Source organism: Oncorhynchus kisutch, linkage group LG8, assembly GCF_002021735.2.
Source record: "Oncorhynchus kisutch isolate 150728-3 linkage group LG8, Okis_V2, whole genome shotgun sequence".
NCBI classification, from domain to species: domain Eukaryota; kingdom Metazoa; phylum Chordata; class Actinopteri; order Salmoniformes; family Salmonidae; genus Oncorhynchus; species Oncorhynchus kisutch.
This window is the reverse complement of record NC_034181.2, coordinates 22,829,671-22,849,411: the sequence shown is the minus strand read 5'-3', so window position 1 is coordinate 22,849,411 and position 19,741 is coordinate 22,829,671. Positions and strand designations below refer to the sequence as shown.

Below are 19,741 nucleotides of genomic sequence, written 5' to 3'. Positions count from 1 at the left end.
TAGTGAAAACACTACCAAGATTGGAATTTAGTTCAACTACCACCAAGCTACAGCAAAATGTAATTCAATTACTAAACTCAGCAAAAAAATAAACGTCCTCTCACTGTCAACTGTGTTTATTTTCAGCAAACTTACCGTGTAAATATTTGTATAACAAGATTCAACAACTGAGACATAAACTGAACAAGTTCCACAAACATGTGATTAAAAGAAATGGAATAATGTGTCCCTGAACAAAGGGGGGGTCAAAATACAAAGTAACAGTCAGTATCTGGTGTTGCCACCAGCTGCATTAAGTACTGCAGTGCATCTCCTCCTCATGGACTGCACCAGATTTGCCAGTTCTTGCTGTGAGATGTTACCCCACTCTTCCACCAAGGCACCTGCAAGTTCCCGAATATTTCTGGGGGGAATGGCCCTAGCCCTCACCCTCCGATCCGACAGGTCCCAGACGTGCTCAATGGGATTGAGATCCGGGCTTTTCGCTGGCCATGGCAGAACACTGACATTTCTGCCTTGCAGGAAATCACACACAGAACGAGCAGTATGGCTGGTGGCATTGTCATGCTGGAGGGTCATGTCAGGATGAGCCTGCAGGAAGGGTACCACATGAGGGAGGTGAATGTCTTCCCTGTAACGCACAGCATTGAGATTGCCAGCAATGACAACAAGCTCAGTGTGATGATGCTGTGACACAACACCCCAGACCATGACGGACCCTCCACCTCCAAATCGATCCCGCTCGAGAGTACAGCCCTCGGTGTAACGATCATTCCTTCGACAATGAACGTGAATCCGACCATCACTCCTGGTGAGACAAAACCGCGACTTATCAGTGCAGAGCACTTTTTGCCAATCCTATCTGGTCCAGCGACGGTGGGTTTGTGCCCATAGGCAATGTTGTTGCCGGTGATGTCTGGTGAGGACCTGCCATATAACAGGACTACAAGCCCTCAATCCAGCCTCTCAGCCTATTGCGGACAGTCTGAGCAATAGATTGTGCGTTCCTGGTGTAACTCAGCAGTTGTTGTTGCCATCCTGTACCTGTTCCCACAGGTGTGATGTTCGGATGTACCGATCCTGTGCAGGTGTTGTTACACATGGTCTGCCACTGCGAGGACGATCAGCTGTCCGTCCTGTCTCCATGTAGCCCTGTCTTAGGCGTCTCACAGTACAGACATTGAAATGTATTGCCCTGGCCACATCTGCAGTCCTCATGCCTCCTTGCAGCATGCTTAAGGCACGGTCACACAGATGAGCAGGGACCCTGTGCGTCTTTATTTTGGTGTTTTTCAGAGTCAGTAGAAAGGCCTCTTTTAGTGTCCTTCATAATTGTGACCTTAATTGCCTACGGTCTGTAAGCTGTTAGTGTCTTAACGACCGTTCCACAGGTGCATGTTTATTAATTGTTTATGATTCATTGAACAAGCATGGGAAACCGTGTTTAAACCCTTTGCAATGAAGATCTGTGAAGTTATTTGGATTTTTATGAATTATCTTTGAAAGACAGGGTCCTGAAAAAGGTTTAGTTGAACTACATAGTTCATTACTCTCCAACACTACCCGTAACCATTCAATTATAATTTTATTATCTGGTAAGTGAAGTAATTTATTACAATTGCACATGCAGTAAAGGAGGGAATAATGGATATATACGACTCTAATAAATTATCCCATTACAAATGATAAAGGCATTTTAAAAATGTTGATGCCCCTCCATATTACTCCAAGTACAACTTTTTATCAATGGTAGCAATTTCTCATTTGTGTTCTGGTTTTATTTGGCAAAAAACATGGATCTCCTTTGTTAGTTCTTGCATGCAAGATGGTGCCGACAGAGATGGACGTCTCGATTCAGGTCTTTAGAAAACTATGCACTTATTTGGTTTTTTTATTAATTATTTCTTATTTGTTAACCCTGAAAATCTCAAGTGTTATTACATACAGCTGGGAAGAACTATTGGATATAAAAGCGATGTCAACTTACCCTCATTATGGCCACGAATACGTCTTTCCCGAAGTGGATCCTTTCTTCGGACCTCCACCCTGGACATGGGGTCTCATCCCAGAGGCCGACCCAAAACAACGCAGTCGCCGCAGGAAAGGCATACGGAGCGGCCTACTGGTCAGACTCAGTAGGCGAGCACACCATCCACCGCTTCCGGGCATATTACTCGCCAATGTCCAATCTCTAGATAACAAGGTGGACGAAGTTAGGGCACGAGTTGCCTTCCAGAGATACATCAGAGATTGTAACATTCTCTGTTTCACGGAAACATGGCTCACTCGGGATATGTTGTCAGAGTCGGTACAGCCACCCAGTTTCTCCACGCATCGCGCCGACAGAAACAAACATCTCTCTGGTAAGAAGAAGGGCGGGGGTGTATGCCTTATGATTAACGACTCATGGTGTAATCACAGCCACATACAGGAACTCAAGTCCTTTTATTCACCCGACCTAGAATTCCTTACAATCAAATAGTCACAGCCGTGTATATATCCCCCCCAAAAGCAGATCCCTCGTTGGCGCTGAAAGAACTTCACTGGACTCTATCTATAAACTGGAAACCATACATCCTGAGGCTGCATTTATTGTAGCTGGGGATTTTAACAAAGCTAACATAAGAACCATACTTCCTAAATTCTATCAGCATACCGAATCTGCGACAAGAGCTGGTAGCTTTCTGGATCATTGCTACTCGAACTTTGTGATGCATACAAAGCCCTGCCTTTGGCAAATCTGACCATGACTCCATTTTGCTGCTCCCAGCCTATAGACAGAACCTAAACGCCTCAGGTCAATACAATGCTGGTCTGACCAATTGGATTCCACGCTTCAAGATTGCTTTGATCACATGGACTGGGATATGTTCCGGATAGCCTCAGAGAATAACATTGACGTATACGCTGACTTGGTGAGCGAGTTTATTAGCAAGTGCATCGGAGATGTCGTTCCCTCTGTGACCATTAAAACCTTCCCTAACCAGAGACTACGGATTGATGGCAGCATTCACGCGAAACTGAAAGTGTGAACCACTGCTTTTAACAACAAGCAAAGTGTCAGCATAGAGACAAAGTAGAGTCGCAATTCAACGGCTCAAACACAAGACGTATGTGGCAGGAAAAAATAAAAACCATCCCCGTTGTGGACACCGATGTCTTGCTCGCAGACAAATTAAACAACTTATTTGCTCGCTTTGAGGACAATACAGTGCCACTGACACAGCCCGCTACCAAAGCCTGTGGGCTCTCGTTCTCCGTGACCAACGTGAGTAAAACATTTAAACGTGTTAACCCTCGCAAGGCTGCCGGCCCAGACGACATTCCTAGCCACGTCCTCAGAGCATGCGCAGACCAGTTGGCTGGTGTGTTTACGGACATATTCAACCAATCCCTATCCCAGTCTGTTGTCCCCACATGCTTCAAGATGGCCACCATTGTTCCTGTTCCCAAGAAAGCTAAGGTAACTGAACTAAATGACTATCGCCCCATTGCACTCACTTCTGTCATCATGAAGTGCTTTGACAGACTAGTGAAGGACCATATCACCTCCACCCTACCTGACACCCTAGACCCACTCCAATTTGCTTACTGCCCCAATAGGTCCACCGACGATACAATCGCCTTCGCAATGCACACTGCCCTATCCCATCTGGACAAGAGGAATACGTATGTAAGAATGCTGTTCATTGACTACAGACTACAGCTCAGCATTTAACACCATAGTCCAAACTCGTCATTAAGCTCGAGACCCTGGATCTCGACACCGCCCTGTGCAACTGGGTCCTGGACTTTCTGACGGGCCGCCCCCCAGGTGGTGAAGGTAGGAAAAAACATCTCTTCCCGGCTGATCCTCAACACTGGGGCCCCACAAGGGTGCGTTCTCAGTCCTCTCCTGTACTCCAAGCTCGTCCTCAAGCTCGAGACCCTGGGTCTCGACCCCGCCCTGTGCAACTGGGTACTGGACTTCCTGACGGGCCGCCCCCAGGTGGTGAGGGTAGGCAACAACATCTCCACCCCGCTGATCCTCAACACTGGGGCCCCACAAGGGTGCGTTCTGAGCCCTCTCCTGTACTCCCTGTTCACCCACGACTGCGTGGCCATGCACGCATCCAACTCAATCATCAAGTTTGCGGATGACACAACAGTGGTAGGCTTGATTACCAACAACGATGAGACGGCCTACAGGGAGGAGGGGAGGGCCCTCGGAGTGTGGTGTCAGGAAAATAACCTCACACTCAACGTCATCAAAACTAAGGAGATGATTGTGGACTTCAGGAAACAGCAGAGGGAACACCCCCCTATCCACATCGATGGAACAGTAGTGGAGAGGGTAGTAAGTTTTAAGTTCCTCGGCGTACACATCACAGACAAACTGAATTGGTCCACCCACACAGACAGCATCGTGAAGAAGGCGCAGCAGCGCCTCTTCAACCTCAGGAGGCTTGTAACCAAAAGCACTCACAAACTTCTACAGATGCACAATCGAGAGCATCCTGTCGGGCTGTATCACCGCCTGGTACGGCAACTGCTCCGCCCACAACCGTAAGGCTCTCCAGAGGGTAGTGAGGTCTGCACAACGCATCACCGTGGGCAAACTACCTGCCCTCCAGGACACCTACACCACCCGATGTCTCAGGAAGGCCATAAAGATCATCAAGGACAACAACCACCCGAGCCACTGCCTGTTCACCCCGCTATCATCCAGAAGGCGAGGTCAGTACAGGTGCATCAAAGCTGGGACCGAGAGACTGAAAAACAGCTTCTATCTCAAGGCCATCAGACTGTTAAACAGCCACCACTAACATTGAGTGGCTGCTGCCAACACACTGACTCAACTCCAGCCACTTTAATAATGGGAATTGATGGGAAATGATGTAAAATATATCACTAGCCACTTTAAACAATGCTACCTAATATAATGTTTACATACCCTACATTATTCATCTCATATGTATACGTATATACTGTACTCTATATCATCTACTGCATCTTTATGTAATACATGTATCACTAGCCACTTTAACTATGCCACTTTGTTTACATACTCATCTCATATGTATATACTGTACTCGTTCCCATCTACTGTATCTTGCCTATGCCGCTCTGTACCATCACTCATTCATATATCTTTATGTACATATTCTTTATCCCCCTACACTTGTGTGTATAAGACAGTAGTTTTGGAATTGTTAGTTAGATTACTTGTTGGTTATTACTGCATTGTCGGAACTAGAAGCACAAGCATTTCGCTACACTCGCATTAACATCTGCTAACCATGTGTATGTGACAAATAAGATTTGATTTGATTTGATTTACTCCCTGTTCACCCGTGACTGTGTGGCCAGGCACGCTTCCAACTCAATCATCACGTTTGAAGACAACACTAAGGGTGGTAGGTCTGATTATTACCAACAACAACGAGACAGTCTATAGGGAGGAGGTGAGGGCCCTTGGAGTGTGGTGTCAGGAAAATAACCTCTCACTCAGCGTCAACAAAACAAAGGAGATGATCATGGACTTCAGGAAACAGCAGAGGGAGCACCCCCCATCCACATCGATGGGACAGTAGTGGAGAAGGTGGAAAGTTTTAAGTTCCTCGGCGTACACTTCACGGACAAACTAAAATGGTCCACCCACACAGACAGCGCGGTGAAGAAGGCGCAGCAGCGCCTCTTCAACCTCAGGAGGCTGAGGTTGTCATCTAAAACACTCACAAACTTCGACAGATGCACAATCGAGAGCAACCTGTCGGGCTGTATCACCGCCTGGTACGGCAATTGCACCGCCCTCAACCTCAAGGCTCTCCAGAGGGTAGTGCGGTCTGCACAACACATCAACTGAGGCAAACTACCTGCCCTCCAGGACACCTACAGCACCCGATGTCACAGGAAGGCCAAAAAGATCATCAAGGACAACCACCTCAGCCACTGCCTGTTCACCCCGCTATCATCCAGAAGGCGAGGTCAGTACAGGTGCATCAAAGCTGGGACCGAGAGACTGAAAAACAGCTTCTATCTCAAGGCCATCAGACTGCTAAACAGCCGTCACTAACATAGAGAGGCTGCTGCCAACATACTGACTTAAATCTCTGGCCACTTAAATAAACAGACCTAATAAAGGTATCACTAGTCACTTTAAATAATGCCACTTTAATAATGTTTACATCCTACATTACTCATCTCATGTGTTTCCTGTATTCAACACCATCTACTGCATCTGCCTATGTCATCGCTCATCCATATATTTATATATACATATTCTTATTCATCCCTTTACATTTGTGTGCATTTGTGTGTACGGTAGTTGTTGTGACTTTGTTAGAATACTTGTTAGATTTTACTGCATAGTCAGAAATAGAAGCACAAGCATTTCGGTACACTCACATTAACATCTTCTAACCATGTGTATGTGACCAATAAAATGTGATTTGATTTGAGTCATCTGGGCTGAAGAATAGCTTTAAGTGAAATGCCAGAGGATATTTTCTCGTCCGTAACACTGCATGCTGTCAGCTAACTGTTATTTTATGGCAAGTCAGAGGAAGGGCATGTTAGATAAGACGTAAGATGTTCATATTGAAGCTGACTTTTAGTTCAACTATTATGTAAATCTTGTAATATTTACATATTTTTGTCATCTGTCAAATGTAGCAGAATTGTATCTTCATATGATTTTGTATCTGTGTAAGAGAAGTGATTGTTGTCAATGATTCTTTATTGATACTCTTTTAGTGTGTATTGTACTATAATACACCGTGCTTGACTTGGACTGAACTGAAATAGGTGCTGGTACTATTTATATTTAGGTGCAGGAACTCCATAATACTTTTGAAGTAATATTCTATAAGAGGTGCAGGAACTCCATAATACTTTTGAAGTAATATTCTATAAGAGGTGCAGGAACTCCATAATACTTTTGAAGTAATATTCTATAAGAGGAGCAGGAGCTTAAGCAGTAGAACATTTGAGATGCCGGTACTCAGCTCCGGTGAGGTTCTGCCCAAGTCAAGCACTGGTAATAGACATTTAAGGTAATAGTAGTAGCTAGGATATGTAGCATTAGTGGAGGGAGTCTGCTGTGTTTTCTGCTGAGGTGACTCTTGGTTCTCTCTTGTCTTTAGATACCAGCCTGTTGATATCATTCAACCAACCAATCATGTATTGCCAGCCTCATTCGGGGATTCTGATTGGCACATTGTCACAGGCAACTCTCTTACCACCCCCAATGAGTCCTCACGTAGAAAACCCTCACAGCATGAGCTGGAGAAACAGAGAATGCCAGGTGACTATTCTTTCTTCTCTTCTACCCGTTGTTAAAACTGACTGGCGTCCGTGCCTTTCTTGTGTCTCCCTTTTCCCCCCTTTTCTCGCTCTCCTTTCTTGCAGAGCATGACCTCCTGCGGCAGGAGCTGAACAACCGCTTCCTGGTTCAGAGTTCAGAGGGGTGGAGCCGGGGGCCGTCCTCCGCGGGGTCCCCGCTGGCCCCTGTGTCACTCCTGAGGGGAGAGTTTCACCAACACCAGCACATGCATCAGCACCAACACACCCACCAGCACACCTTCACGCCCTTCCCGCCCAGTCTGCCCCCGGCCACCATCATTCCTCCGCCCACCGCACCCCCCATGGTGCGTACCCCAGCCAGAAATGTGAGGATAAGTAAAGCTCCCATATAGTACTTCAACCCCCCTCCTCTTCCTCGTCCTAGTCACCCCAATTGCCAAAAGCTCACCCTCCTCCCAACCGATAGGGCCAGAGCCTGCCCTCCTTCCCCACCCAAACATTTGCTATTCCCCCCTCTGCTGGTTGGGTCTCTTGGTCTTTTGCATACTGTCACAAGGACACTTTAACAGTGCGTTTTTACAGAGAGTTGAGGAACAGGAGGCAGGGGCACCTCAAGTCATCACTACAGCCCCATAATAAGGCTCCAACTAAGCCGTCATCTCCCCGCCACAGTACACGTTTGTAGTGGTTCATCCTCAGTGCTGAAACCAGACATAACACAGGCGCCTGCTGCAAATAATACTACAGTATATAAAAATAGACATTATGCTTTTGGACCAGGGTTTTACATGTGCATTGGCCTATGTAGAGGGCTGAGCTTCAAAAGCATTACAATGCACAAAGGCTCACTATATGCCCCTTTCCTTTACAACACAAGGGAAGCCTGCCCAAACCAACGTACGTCAGTTCAGTTGATTCAATGTATCCATCATTCTCTCGATGAACATGACATTTTTTGCTCTGGGACAAAGGAGACCTATTGAAGGGAGTGTTTTTATTGTTTTCATATGGATGTGTTTGAAATGTTTTTGAATGTTCTGATTTCCCTGCCATGCACCAGAAACAAAAGGGCCTTCCAACAGATGTGTGGCGTGACTGCCATGCACTGGGGGCTAATGCTCCGCAATGACAAATTCAAAGCCTTTGGTTACACTCAATGACTTCATTCCAGATGAAAGGGAGTGACGTCATTCGGACTGTTTTGATCATGTATAATAGCTTCAGTGCCTTTTTAACCGTCATCAGGCATCATCGAGTCAGCCATCGAGTCAGCCATAGAGTCAGCCATAGAGTCAGCCATAGAGTCAGCCATCGAGTCAGCCATCGAGTCAGCCATCGAGTCAGCCATCGGGTCAGCCATTGAGTCAGCCATTGAGTCAGCCATCGAGTCAGCCATCGAGTCAGCCATCGAGTCAGCCATCGGGTCAGCCATTGAGTCAGCCATTGAGTCAGCCATCGAGTCAGCCATCGAGTCAGCCATCGGGTCAGCCATAGAGTCAGCCATAGAGTCAGCCATAGAGTCAGCCATCGAGTCAGCCATCGGGTCAGCCATTGAGTCAGCCATCGAGTCAGCCATCGAGTCAGCCATCGAGTCAGCCAGGGGCAAAACATTGGCAGCTCTAAATCGTAAAACTGTTCCCTGGAAAAGTTAGGAGTATTCATCCATCATTTGGAAAGCAATAGCAATCTGAGAAATCCATTCAGACACGACTCCCATTTATGCCCTTTCAGCATTAGTGTAATAGATATAATCTATCATGTCATGACCCCTAATTAATAGGCTAGAGTCCATTTAGAGCATGGGGCTTTGCTGCTTTGCTTTGTGGAATCTCACATGATCCCTGTATGTTAGAAACGCCAGGAAAAAGGGCTTAGCTTATGTACATACAGTGTCCAGCTATCTGATAAGCAGTCAGGGAGACTGTTTAGTTTAGATTGTAAATCTCTGTCAAAAAGCATGTGTGCTGCTGTTGTTATCTTGTGCCTGCAGCTGATCCCTTCATTCCTCTATATGGCAGCCAGGCTTTCTTTATAGCACTCTGTTTGTCTCTTTTCATCTTCAGTTATTTCCTCATCTTGCTAATGCTGTATGGCTTTGTGCACTCACATCTGTATGTTGTGGCTGATGCATTGTTGTTACAATGGGATTTAAGACTGTTAATGTATTCTGTTTTATTGAGACTTTGTTTTTACTTAACCCATGTTGTTTTTTTGTTTTTTTCTCTCTCCTCTCCTCCCTCCAGCAACATTGCTGTTTCACTTTCATTTTACTGCTTGTTTAGAGAGACAGGAGTAATGTTGTGGTTGTTTTTTAGTGTTTGTCATGATGTGTGCAGTTGGATCGGTCCAGCTGTGCTCACTGTGAGCACTCCATGTCATTTCAACTATGTAACGGCCCTTGGCTAATAGCTGTAATGAATGAAATGATGAATCCTGTGTATTGGTTCATTGTTCTACGCCATCAGGCAGCTGGCCCTGCCAAATGGAAACACTGAGTATCTATTTTCCCCTCTGTCTTCTTAGGAAAAAGAATATCATTAATTGTTTAAAGATGAAATACCGAGCCTTAATTATCCAAAGCTGTTTACAATAAACCTCTGACAGGCCCTGTAAATTATAAAGCACGAGTTTTATAGACAGCCATAAAGCCACTAGCGAGTATTACTCCCCCAGTGTAAAACATAAAACAGGCCCGTGCTTAAGATGGAAACGAGAGGGTACAGAGGGAGAAGGGGAGCGGACTGGTTTAATGAGCTCGGAAGCTGCCTCAGTGTTTCCACTCAATAGGGTGTCTGTTTGATTTGGAACAATTATCGCCCACAAACACAAACCCGCCGCTGGGGAGGTTTTCTGTGGCGGATGTTGAATGGCCCCGCTTCGCTGGGAGGCCAAGGCCCAGTCAGAGGAGCTATGCCGAGTGTTGAGCGAGAAAAGCGCCTCCTTTCCCGCCCATGTCGCAGGAGGGAGACACACACACACACACACACACATAGAATTAACTGATTTATGTGCGTCTCCTTTTTCCTTTTTTATGAAAACCCAAACCAGCGGCGGTTTGTAAAAACACTCACAAAAGTACCTGCAAATGGTTTGTCTATTTATGGAATAGGAATAAGTTAGTGTCAGTTGCAATTAGCAGGTTTCAAAATAGAGGAGCAGTCTTGGCTTACATGCAGTCACACAAAGTCCCCATTCATACATGGGATTTCTCTCTGTCTCTCTCTCTCACTAACTGACAAATATGTAAACTAGATTCCCTTGGCTTGGCCTCATGACCAGATACTGTATATGAGGCTAGAATCTTTCTGTTGAAATCCTAATGTCATTATTCTATTAGTATGCTTCGGAAAATGTTTCATTATATTAAACCATTTGAGTTGTTCAAAGTTATTTCAGTCTCATGCTGTACATGTTCAAAATGACCTCTCTTGAAAATGTAGTCAAACCAATTTAATTTCACCTATCAAAAACGGACTGTTCGTATACCCACAATTATAGGATGTTACGCATAGAAAAATGTAATGTCTCTGTATTTCGCTCTCTCTGAGTCGTCACACACACTAAAATGGCAACCTCCCTATAGTATGTATGTGTCTCTGTGTGCTCCGTTTCCATAACAGAGATCATTGTAAAACCCTACATCTGTCACAGCCTATTAGTTTCACGTCTCCAAATGTTCCACCTAATAAGAAACATAACTCAATCTTCTCGTTTTACACTGGGGCCTTTAAGTAAGGTAGAGAGAGCTCCCCCCGCCCAAGCATAGTACTGTCTCTAGGCCTAACTCAATGGCTGTTTTTCTGTGCTGCAGACAAATTGGAAAATCCCTAATATTGGCAGTCCATTTGATTAGTCATATCACTGATGATTTAAGTTAATCTAAATCTGCAGTCTGGCTGGCCAGCAGCAAAACAAAACATGACCCCAGAATGCTCAGTGTTTCCTTTAGGCTCGTTGCTGTCAGACTTCCTGGACTTTTGATCTAACTGATGTTGTACTGAACTTCCTCTCTCCTGTGTTCTGTCACTGAATAGGAGTAATGGGATTTTCTTGTATTTGTTGGATGGTGTTTAGTTCATAGATGCAGAGTTCCTGTTATTGTCAGTTTGGCATCACTGACGTATTACTCTCCTTTCCAATTATTTTTTTCCAGTTTGACAAATACGCTCCAAAACTGGACAATCCATTCATTAGACATTCAAATGTAAGTAAACTATTTATTTCCTTTCATTCTTCCATCACCATGCTTTTAGCATGTTTTCTGTCAAATATGGTGGTTAGATATTTGAAATTTGGAGAAAGAAAATATAAATTTATTCTATGTGTGAGTGTTGTCTCTATGCGTCTTGTTGTAATCTGTTTTAAGAAGTGGTTGTGTGTCTCCTCTCCTCCATGCAGTTCTTCCCCTCCTACCCCCCCACAATGCCAGGCATGCCCCCGCTGCTCCCACACTCAGGACCCTTCAGCTCACTGCAAGGAGCCTTCCAGCCCAAGGTTAGCCCCACAGACCTGCACACACAGACACACGTGCATTGCGCACACAAACACACATGCACACAGTACACATGCACGCATGCACACACACTCACTCACTCATTCACTCACACAATACAAAAACACCACATACACACATGCATTTTTTTCACAAACACACCCGCACTGGCAACTCAGCATTCTGCTCATCATCTCACCCAAGAATGAGGCTAGAATTAAGGGACCTGAATAACACCAAAGCCTTCCTTTACAGTCTGTATACAGGGCAGCAGGCAGCTGCGTTTCAAGTGAACCAGCCTGACAAATCTGCTCCTGCTTCTTTTTTCCCCTGTAATAGACTATGCAAACAAGGCCTGTCTTTAAGCTGGCGGGCCTGAGCCGCCAACCACTGTGCTGCTCCACACAGTGCAGGGGGAGATAAGCAGCAGTGTGTGTGTATATGTGTATATGTGTGTGTGTGTGTGTGTGTGTGTGTGTGTGTGTGTGTGTGTGTGTGTGTGTGTGTGTGTGTGTGTGTGTGTGTGTGTGTGTGTGTGTGTGTGTGTGTGTGTGGTGGTGGTGGTGTGAGACGATCGGGGCCTGGCAGGCGCCCAATAGGCTCTGACCCTGTTGTAAGCCACCAATCAAAGCTGGCCTAAATCCCCTGGTTTTATTCCCTACAGGCTCTATTATGGAGGTCTTTTGTTTCCTGCCTCCAGATGGTTAGAGTACAGTACAGTTAGCCCCCTCCATCCCTCCATTCACCACCTACAGCCAAGCGCTGGGCACCACTGAGCATCAGGAGAGGGGTTGGAAGATGGAGGGTGGAGGGCGTGGTGCTAGGAACCACCTGGGATCACCTAGTACTCTGGGATTGATTAAGATATAGGCATTCTGGTTCTTCTAGACCTCAAAGACAGAGTTCTATAATTTGCCGTCTTGTTGATTCTGTACTGGAGACCTCCTAGGAGTGCACGTCACATACAGTTGCTTGCTATGCGGGGTCTCTTGGTGTGAATCAATGCGGAATAGGCAGTGTTTTGGAATGTGTCTATTGTTGGTGTTGTCATTCTGTGCAAAGTCCCTTTTTCTACCATCTTCAGTTGTAACACTCTGCCTCTGTCTTCCTCTCTCTTCTTTATCTATCCTCTCTTTTAGTCCTCTAACCCCATAGACGTAGCATCCCGTTCAGGGGCAGTACCTCACACACTCCTACAGAAGGACCCACGGGTACGTAGCCTACTGTCACTGTCCCTCAAAAACAGCAAGTCCATGCTTGATGCTTTACAATGGAGATGAAGGAAGTATAGATGATTGTGGCTGTAGGTTGATTATGGTTCATGTTTTCTTCTTTCAACTACACAGGTATCGGATCCTTTCAGGACAGCAGTTAGAGTAAGCCATGATTTCATTTGTCTTCCATGCACTGTCAAATTTACTGCAGTACCAAGTACCAACATGTCATAACGTTGAGTAAATTCTACAGCATCATCGTGTCATAGCATTAAGGTGTTGGGTTTAACCTGTAGTAATTTGCTAACTTCCAGAAACCTGGCAAGTGGTGTGCGGTGCACGTCCAGATCGCCTGGCAGATTTACCACCATCAGCAGAAGATGAAGGTGAGTGAGCTGTGTGTGTGTGTTGTGTGTGTGTGTGTGTGTTAGGCAGAAGGAGGCCAAGGGAGGGGAAGGAGGGATGTGCCTGATCCTCTGCCAAATGTTTTATTTTCCCAAGGATTCCTCTCTTTCTATGCCTACTTAGGTAGCGGCCATTTTGGTTGTAGTTTGGAAGACTCCTCTTGTCTCTGTCATGGTGTCATTGTCATAGGCACCCCGTCCTCATGGGGTTTAGTGGGCCTAATCAGCTTACCCTGATGTTGTTATGACACAGTGGGTATGTGTTGGGCATGTAGAGGCATTATGTACTGTATGTTGTCCCTCCTCTCTGATCTCACACAGTGATTATATCACTGATTATAGCAGATTACAAGTCCCTCCTTGAACTATGAAATGACTAGCATCAATTATTGTTAATTACTACATTTGCAAACACTGACAGTGCCACTCTGTTTTCTTTTCTTTCTCATCCTCTACCTTTTCTTTCCCTTTTATCTTCATCTCCCTTGTGTTCTCACTCTCTCTCTCTCTCTCTCTCTCTTTCTCTCTCACTGCCCCCTCTCACCCTTTCTCTCTAACAGCAGATGCAGGTGGACCCTCACAAACTGGACATGAATGGAAAGCTGGACCTGTTCAGTCGTCCCTCTGCCCCAGGAGTGTTTCCTGGGTTTCCCTACACCCACGACCTAGCACGACCCATGTTCTCCTCCACAGGTCAGTACAGCGCTCATGGTCCTCAACCCAGCACAGGGCTCATGGTCCTCTACCCAGCACATTGCTCATGGTACTCTACCCAGCACAGAGGGACATGTCACAGGGTCTTTAGGGATATTATCGTTTCAGATTTGAACTCTTCATTTTTGTCTCCCATTGACATCTATGAATGAGACACAAAAGTCCAGCTCTCAAGTCAGAATACCACCCCTACTGCCAACAACCCCACAATTTGGGTGATGTGGACGCCATACCAAATCTACCAAAGCCCATAGTACCTTTCAGAGCTTCAGGTTGAATTCTGAGTAGGCCTACTGTTGTCCAATAAGAGTGTAACTCTATCCATATAGACAGTTGTTTACTTCCTGGTTACCTGTCACATTTCTTCACACCTGTAATGACACACGGTGTATTAGTGTTCAGCTGTGTTCTATTCTTCTTTACCTGCCCTACTTGAAGTGCTGTTGTTGTAAATGTTGTCCTAGACATGTGATGTGGCCATGAATATGGATGCTTCTCTATATGCGCATCCTAAATGGCAACCTATTCCCTTCATAGTGCACTATGTAGGGAATAGGGTGCCATTTGGAACACACTTATTTGTGATAATTGGCTTGTAGAACCTGCCTTGAAGGCAACATGGAGGCGGATGCCCTTTAGCTTGTAATTATGCAGAATTGTTCCTGAATTGGCTTGTAATTGGCTCGTTCATGAACCATTCATGAAATATGGGTGAAGAACGTTTTGTAAAAGAGGTCAACGTCTGTTCATAAAAAAGCCCCCCCCCATCCTAAATGCATATACACGCACGAGCACACACACATCCACACATACGTGAGACTATTGAATATTATGCTAATTGCTATCAAGCCTTTCTCAGCCAACCACTGTTAACCCTATGAAACATCAGATGTCCTTCACTGTATTTTTGGTGGTTTGTCCTCTTTTTGGATGCCTAGTTAGAGGTTGTGACAGATGACTACTGACGCCACTATCTGAGTGGAGACACTGAGATAACATCGTCGGTCCACTCTCTCTGGAAGCAAACTACTCGATTTCGTCCTTCCATTATATCGGCATCGAACTCATCACCCTCTCTAGGAGAGGGGGAGACCTCGACAATATATTGTTTAAACGAGAGGCTGTCTGGAACTTTCATTTAAAGACCCTTGCTCCCTTCGGTCTCAGCGTAGACTTTGATCTGACGCCATTATTGTGATTTTTCTATTCATTGTAAATGTTTATAGGCTTATGTAGCCACATTGTATCTATGATTGGATGCTATCCATTCATGTTTTTTATATGTTCTATTTATATCTGTAAATTAACCAATGATATCAAGCAAAACACAGCCATGATTACAGACACCTGTGTGTGTTCTTTGACACTATATAAACTAGTGACCTGCAGTGTTTGTCATTATACCCCGATGAAGACCGCTTGTCTGTCAAAATGTTGGTTATTAGGTTATTAAATTATTGCATCTGAGCTCCTAGAGTGTACGACTCTCCTTTTCTTTTTAAACTGTCCTCTCTCTCTCGCTCTCTCCTCCCGTAGGTTCTGGCCATCCGGCCGTCTCCCCGTATGGCCCCTCCCCCCACCACAGCGGCTTCCTGCCTCCCAGCCACTTGACAGGTAAGTGGAAATAGCACCACATTTTACATCCCAATTTTTCCTTTTTCACTTTCTCTCTCTTTGTTACACTCATATTGAGAATACTACTACAATCACATTTGTTGTTTGGAAAACAAGGTTATAATAGGGAAATTGAGGTTCTGGCTAGTGAAGTCACCCTGCTCCATATCTCACACTGAGTTTAAGTTTAGTGCTGTGTAGAGAGACCTCATGAAATCTATCCCCGTGATTCATAAAAGATACCCTTGAGTTACCCTCCTGCCTGTACTGATGTGGAAGGAAGGCCACTCTGGGCTTGTTAATGTAGTTTTTCTAATTTCCTGACTTTATTTTCCAGACCCTTTGTTCAAGGGAAGGTTTTTTACCCCACAACATTTCATATTGCCTTGGACTTAGGCAGATGGCCTCAGCAAATATGCCATTTTACCTTGAGGCTTCTTTTTATGGCCTCTTCCAGTTCTGCTCGTCTCTTTCACAGACAGAGTAATGGAGGTTTTTGTATTATTCTGTATTTCCCATCAAATATGTTGTTAGGCATCAGTACAGCAAGGTGATTTCACGGGATAAGCTCTTGAGTCAATCCAATTTGAGTTTATAAACCCTTGGTGCACAGGGGAGAAACATTGAGGAATTATGACACTCCTCAAAGATTTTGGGTGAAATTCCTGCCCAAATAACTAATTCAAGTGTGACTTTCTAGCTGTTGTTTGCTGATATATTGACAAACTGTTGCATTGCATTCACCACAGAGTGGAAGTCTTTCAGAACTAGATTAAAGGATCATTCACCACAGAGTGGACGTCTTTCAGAACTAGATGAAAGGATCATTCACCACAGAGTGGACGTCTTTCAGAACTAGATGAAAGGATCATTCACCACATAGTGGAAGTCTTTCAGAACTAGATGAAAGGATCATTCACCACATAGTGGAAGTCTTTCAGAACTAGATGAAAGGATCATTCACCACATAGTGGACGTCTTTCAGAACTAGATGAAAGGATCATTCACCACATAGTGGAAGTCTTTCAGAACTAGATGAAAGGATCATTCACCACATAGTGGAAGTCTTTCAGAACTAGATGAAAGGATCATTCACCACATAGTGGAAGTCTTTCAGAACTAGATGAAAGGATCATTCACCACATAGTGGACGTCTTTCAGAACTAGATGAAAGGATCATTCACCACATAGTGGACGTCTTTCAGAACTAGATTAAAGGATCATTCATCATTGATTTAACCTCTGGCATTTTCCAACATGGCTTCTTAATCAATCTTGAAATCTTGATAACGTTGTGTCCTGATTCAGGTAGGTATGCATACCTTTCCATTTTGAATTCTATGTAAACTGTGACCAGGTTTAACTAAGACACTCGTAGTAGAAAATGTGCTACGTAGAATGATAAAGGTTTCTTCATCTGGAACCATTTTTGGATCCAGGTAGAACATTTTCCCCCAAAGAAGAACCCTCAAAGAAACCTTTAACCTGGGAACATACAGCCGAAGATCCCTATGGTTCTAGGTAGCAGAGTGCGCAGGTTCAAATGGAAGTGTGAAACACTGAAGCATCTCTAAAGCCTACTCAACAAACATTCTCCATTAAAGCAGCTGTGTGCCTGACTGTTGGAGACCTCCAAATCCCCTGTCCGATTGTAGTCCAGCTCCAACCTAGACCCCATCATACTCAGTCTCCCATCAGGCAGTGCTTCCCTAGAATCAGGGTCAGAGACTAAAGGCTCCACTCCATTACCGACAGTGCAGGAGTAAATCCAGTGTGGCCAGAGCAGGTAGCAAGCCTCGCTAGCTAGCTACACACAGTAGGATTAGAGGAAGCAGGATAGCAGCGCTAGAAAACGCACAGCTCCGCTTGTAAGAGAAAAGCAGAGTGGAACGAGTGGTCGGGCTATTCCAGCCGGCTCAGCTAATCCCTGTTTGGCATTTTGCAGATCCTTTCAGTCGCTCCAGTACCTTTGGCGGCCTCGGCAACCTTTCAACCAGTGCCTTCGGAGGATTAGGCAACCCCTCGCTTGGTAAGCGCCAGCCTCCCGCCCCTCCCCCCGTGGGCCAGGGAGGACGAAATCAAGGCACTTAGTTCTGCATCAAATGCCAAAATAAAACTAACACGGAGGAACAAAAAGGCAGGCAGCACAGCTCTCTCTCTGTCTCTCCGTCCACCCCCCTCCCCAGTAGCTTGGCTTTAACCTGACAGCAACACTGCCAACGCACACAGCACTCACAGGCTTTCTGTTAGGTTGCTGTTCATGTATTAATTAATCTAAAAGCCCCCTCATCACCACTGTGGAGGGTTTTCTCCCTCTCTCTCGCCCTCTCCCTCCCTCTCTCTCATTCTCCTCTGCCAAATCAGTTGCCCTGTAGCAAAATGGATTTCAGTGAAATAGACACCCTGTGGAATGCTAAGGTCTCCCCGGCTTTTCACTACCCTCACCCCAGAGGGTAATTGAGTCCCCCCCCCATCCACCCACTTTCCAGTGAAAAGGCCCTGAGAGAGAGGAGTGAATGGGGGAGCAGAGCAGAGTAGGGTCTGTGTTTCAAGCAGCTAGAAGTGCAGAGGGGGAAGCCATTAACCTGGCCAGTCTTTCTTTCTTTCTTCTTGTCTTCAGTCTCTCCATCTTATGTTGTGTGTCCAGGAGGGAGTTTAGTTTGGTTCGCTTACACTCTTTTCTCCCTGTCGCCTCTCCTTAAGGCTCCAACAGTGTCTTCGGCCATAAAGAGGGCCCAGGGGGCCTGCCAGGCTTCGGCAGCCCTCACCATGACACCTGGAACAGGCTCCACCGGACCCCACCCTCCTTCCCCACCCCTCCGCAGTGGCCCAAGTCTGCAGACACGGAGCGAAGCAACTCAGCAAACAGCCACGAGCGTGAACGGGAACGGGAACGGGAACGGGAGAGGGAGAGAGAGAGAGAACGGGAGAAAAGGGATTCATCCATCAGCAAAGAGGATAAGGATAAAGACAGGTATGTTATTTGTATCAGTTGTAAGTAACTCAAGTGTTTGTCCTTTGAATGCTAATTTTCATGCACACATATTTCCAACTAAAGTAAAAAATATTTTAAAAATGTAACTCCATTCTAACCTTCTGATAAATGCATATTTTTATTTTGTTTGTGCCCCTCAGAGATTCAATTGACCGTAACCGTCACTCCAACCGTTCGTCCCCTGCATCGGCCCCAACCAGCTACCAGATCAGCAGCCTGATCCGCTCTAACAGCCAGAACTCCAGCGACTCGGGTCGCCACCACAGCGGCAGCGTGGACCGGGTACGGGAGGCAGAGAAGGAGCTCCCGGAGCGCCACCGAGAGGTGGCCATAGTGGGGGAGGTCAAGGTAAAGGAGAGCCGCTCCCCTGGAGGAGGGAAGGAGGTGACAGACAGAGACAGACGCTCCTCAGAAGACTCCATCAAACCAGCCCACCGCACGCCCTCCCCCTACTCCAAGGCTGTCCTATCTGAGACAGGCATGAAAATGGCTGGTGGCCCCCCACCCACGCTACTCAAGGATGGGGACAGGGACAGGAAGGAGGTTCGTCCTTCCTCCGGGGGGGACCTGCTGCTGCACAAGGTGAAGAACGACATGAAGATCAAGGAGGAGCGCAAGGAGGACCAGGATGTGGTGGTTGTGAGCTCCGAGCCCGCCCCTCAGCCTGCTCCTCCTCCTCAGCCTCTACCCCCTCAACCCCCCCAGCCTGGTCACCACCACCACCACCACCACCACCCTCCTCTGTCCCAGCAGCCCCCGCACCCCTCTCCACGCTGCAGTGAAATGCCCACCCACGGCTCCCTGCACGGGGTGCACATGGCCCACTCCTTGCCCCTCTCCATGAGCGCAATGCACCAGATGGGCAGTCTCAACGTGCTAGACCGGGCTCGCATGGCTCCATTTATGGGGGTGAGCCCCCTGGCTGCTGCTGCAGGGAGGGACCGGATGCCCCACCAAGCCTTCCCCTGGGACCCACTGAGGGAGGCCTACCGCAACATGGACCTGCAGCGCAGGATGGACTTCC

At 46.3% G+C, this 19,741-nt stretch overlaps 1 protein-coding gene across 6 annotated transcripts in view; it reads left to right on the top strand.

The window, feature by feature from the left end:
• The window catches only part of fbrsl1 (fibrosin-like 1), a 149,135-nt gene that overhangs the window by 127,700 nt on the left and 1,694 nt on the right, over positions 1 to 19,741 (top strand). For 2 of the 6 annotated variants that reach the window (XM_031829867.1, XM_020488582.2), the window contains exons 5-15: positions 7,390 to 7,649; positions 11,438 to 11,488; positions 11,683 to 11,778; positions 12,916 to 12,987; positions 13,123 to 13,152; positions 13,305 to 13,376; positions 13,955 to 14,087; positions 15,645 to 15,722; positions 17,668 to 17,751; positions 18,426 to 18,696; positions 18,858 to 19,741. The exon at positions 18,858 to 19,741 is cut by the window's right edge and continues 1,694 nt beyond it. In XM_031829867.1, coding sequence (XP_031685727.1) covers positions 7,390 to 7,649; positions 11,438 to 11,488; positions 11,683 to 11,778; positions 12,916 to 12,987; positions 13,123 to 13,152; positions 13,305 to 13,376; positions 13,955 to 14,087; positions 15,645 to 15,722; positions 17,668 to 17,751; positions 18,426 to 18,696; positions 18,858 to 19,741 — 2,031 coding nt within the window. Of the gene's footprint in view, positions 1 to 7,124; positions 7,286 to 7,389; positions 7,650 to 11,437; positions 11,489 to 11,682; positions 11,779 to 12,915; positions 12,988 to 13,122; positions 13,153 to 13,304; positions 13,377 to 13,954; positions 14,088 to 15,644; positions 15,723 to 17,667; positions 17,752 to 18,425; positions 18,697 to 18,857 lie in introns of all 6 variants that reach the window. The other 4 variants (XM_031829868.1, XM_031829870.1, XM_031829869.1 and 1 more) reach the window with 4 other exon arrangements.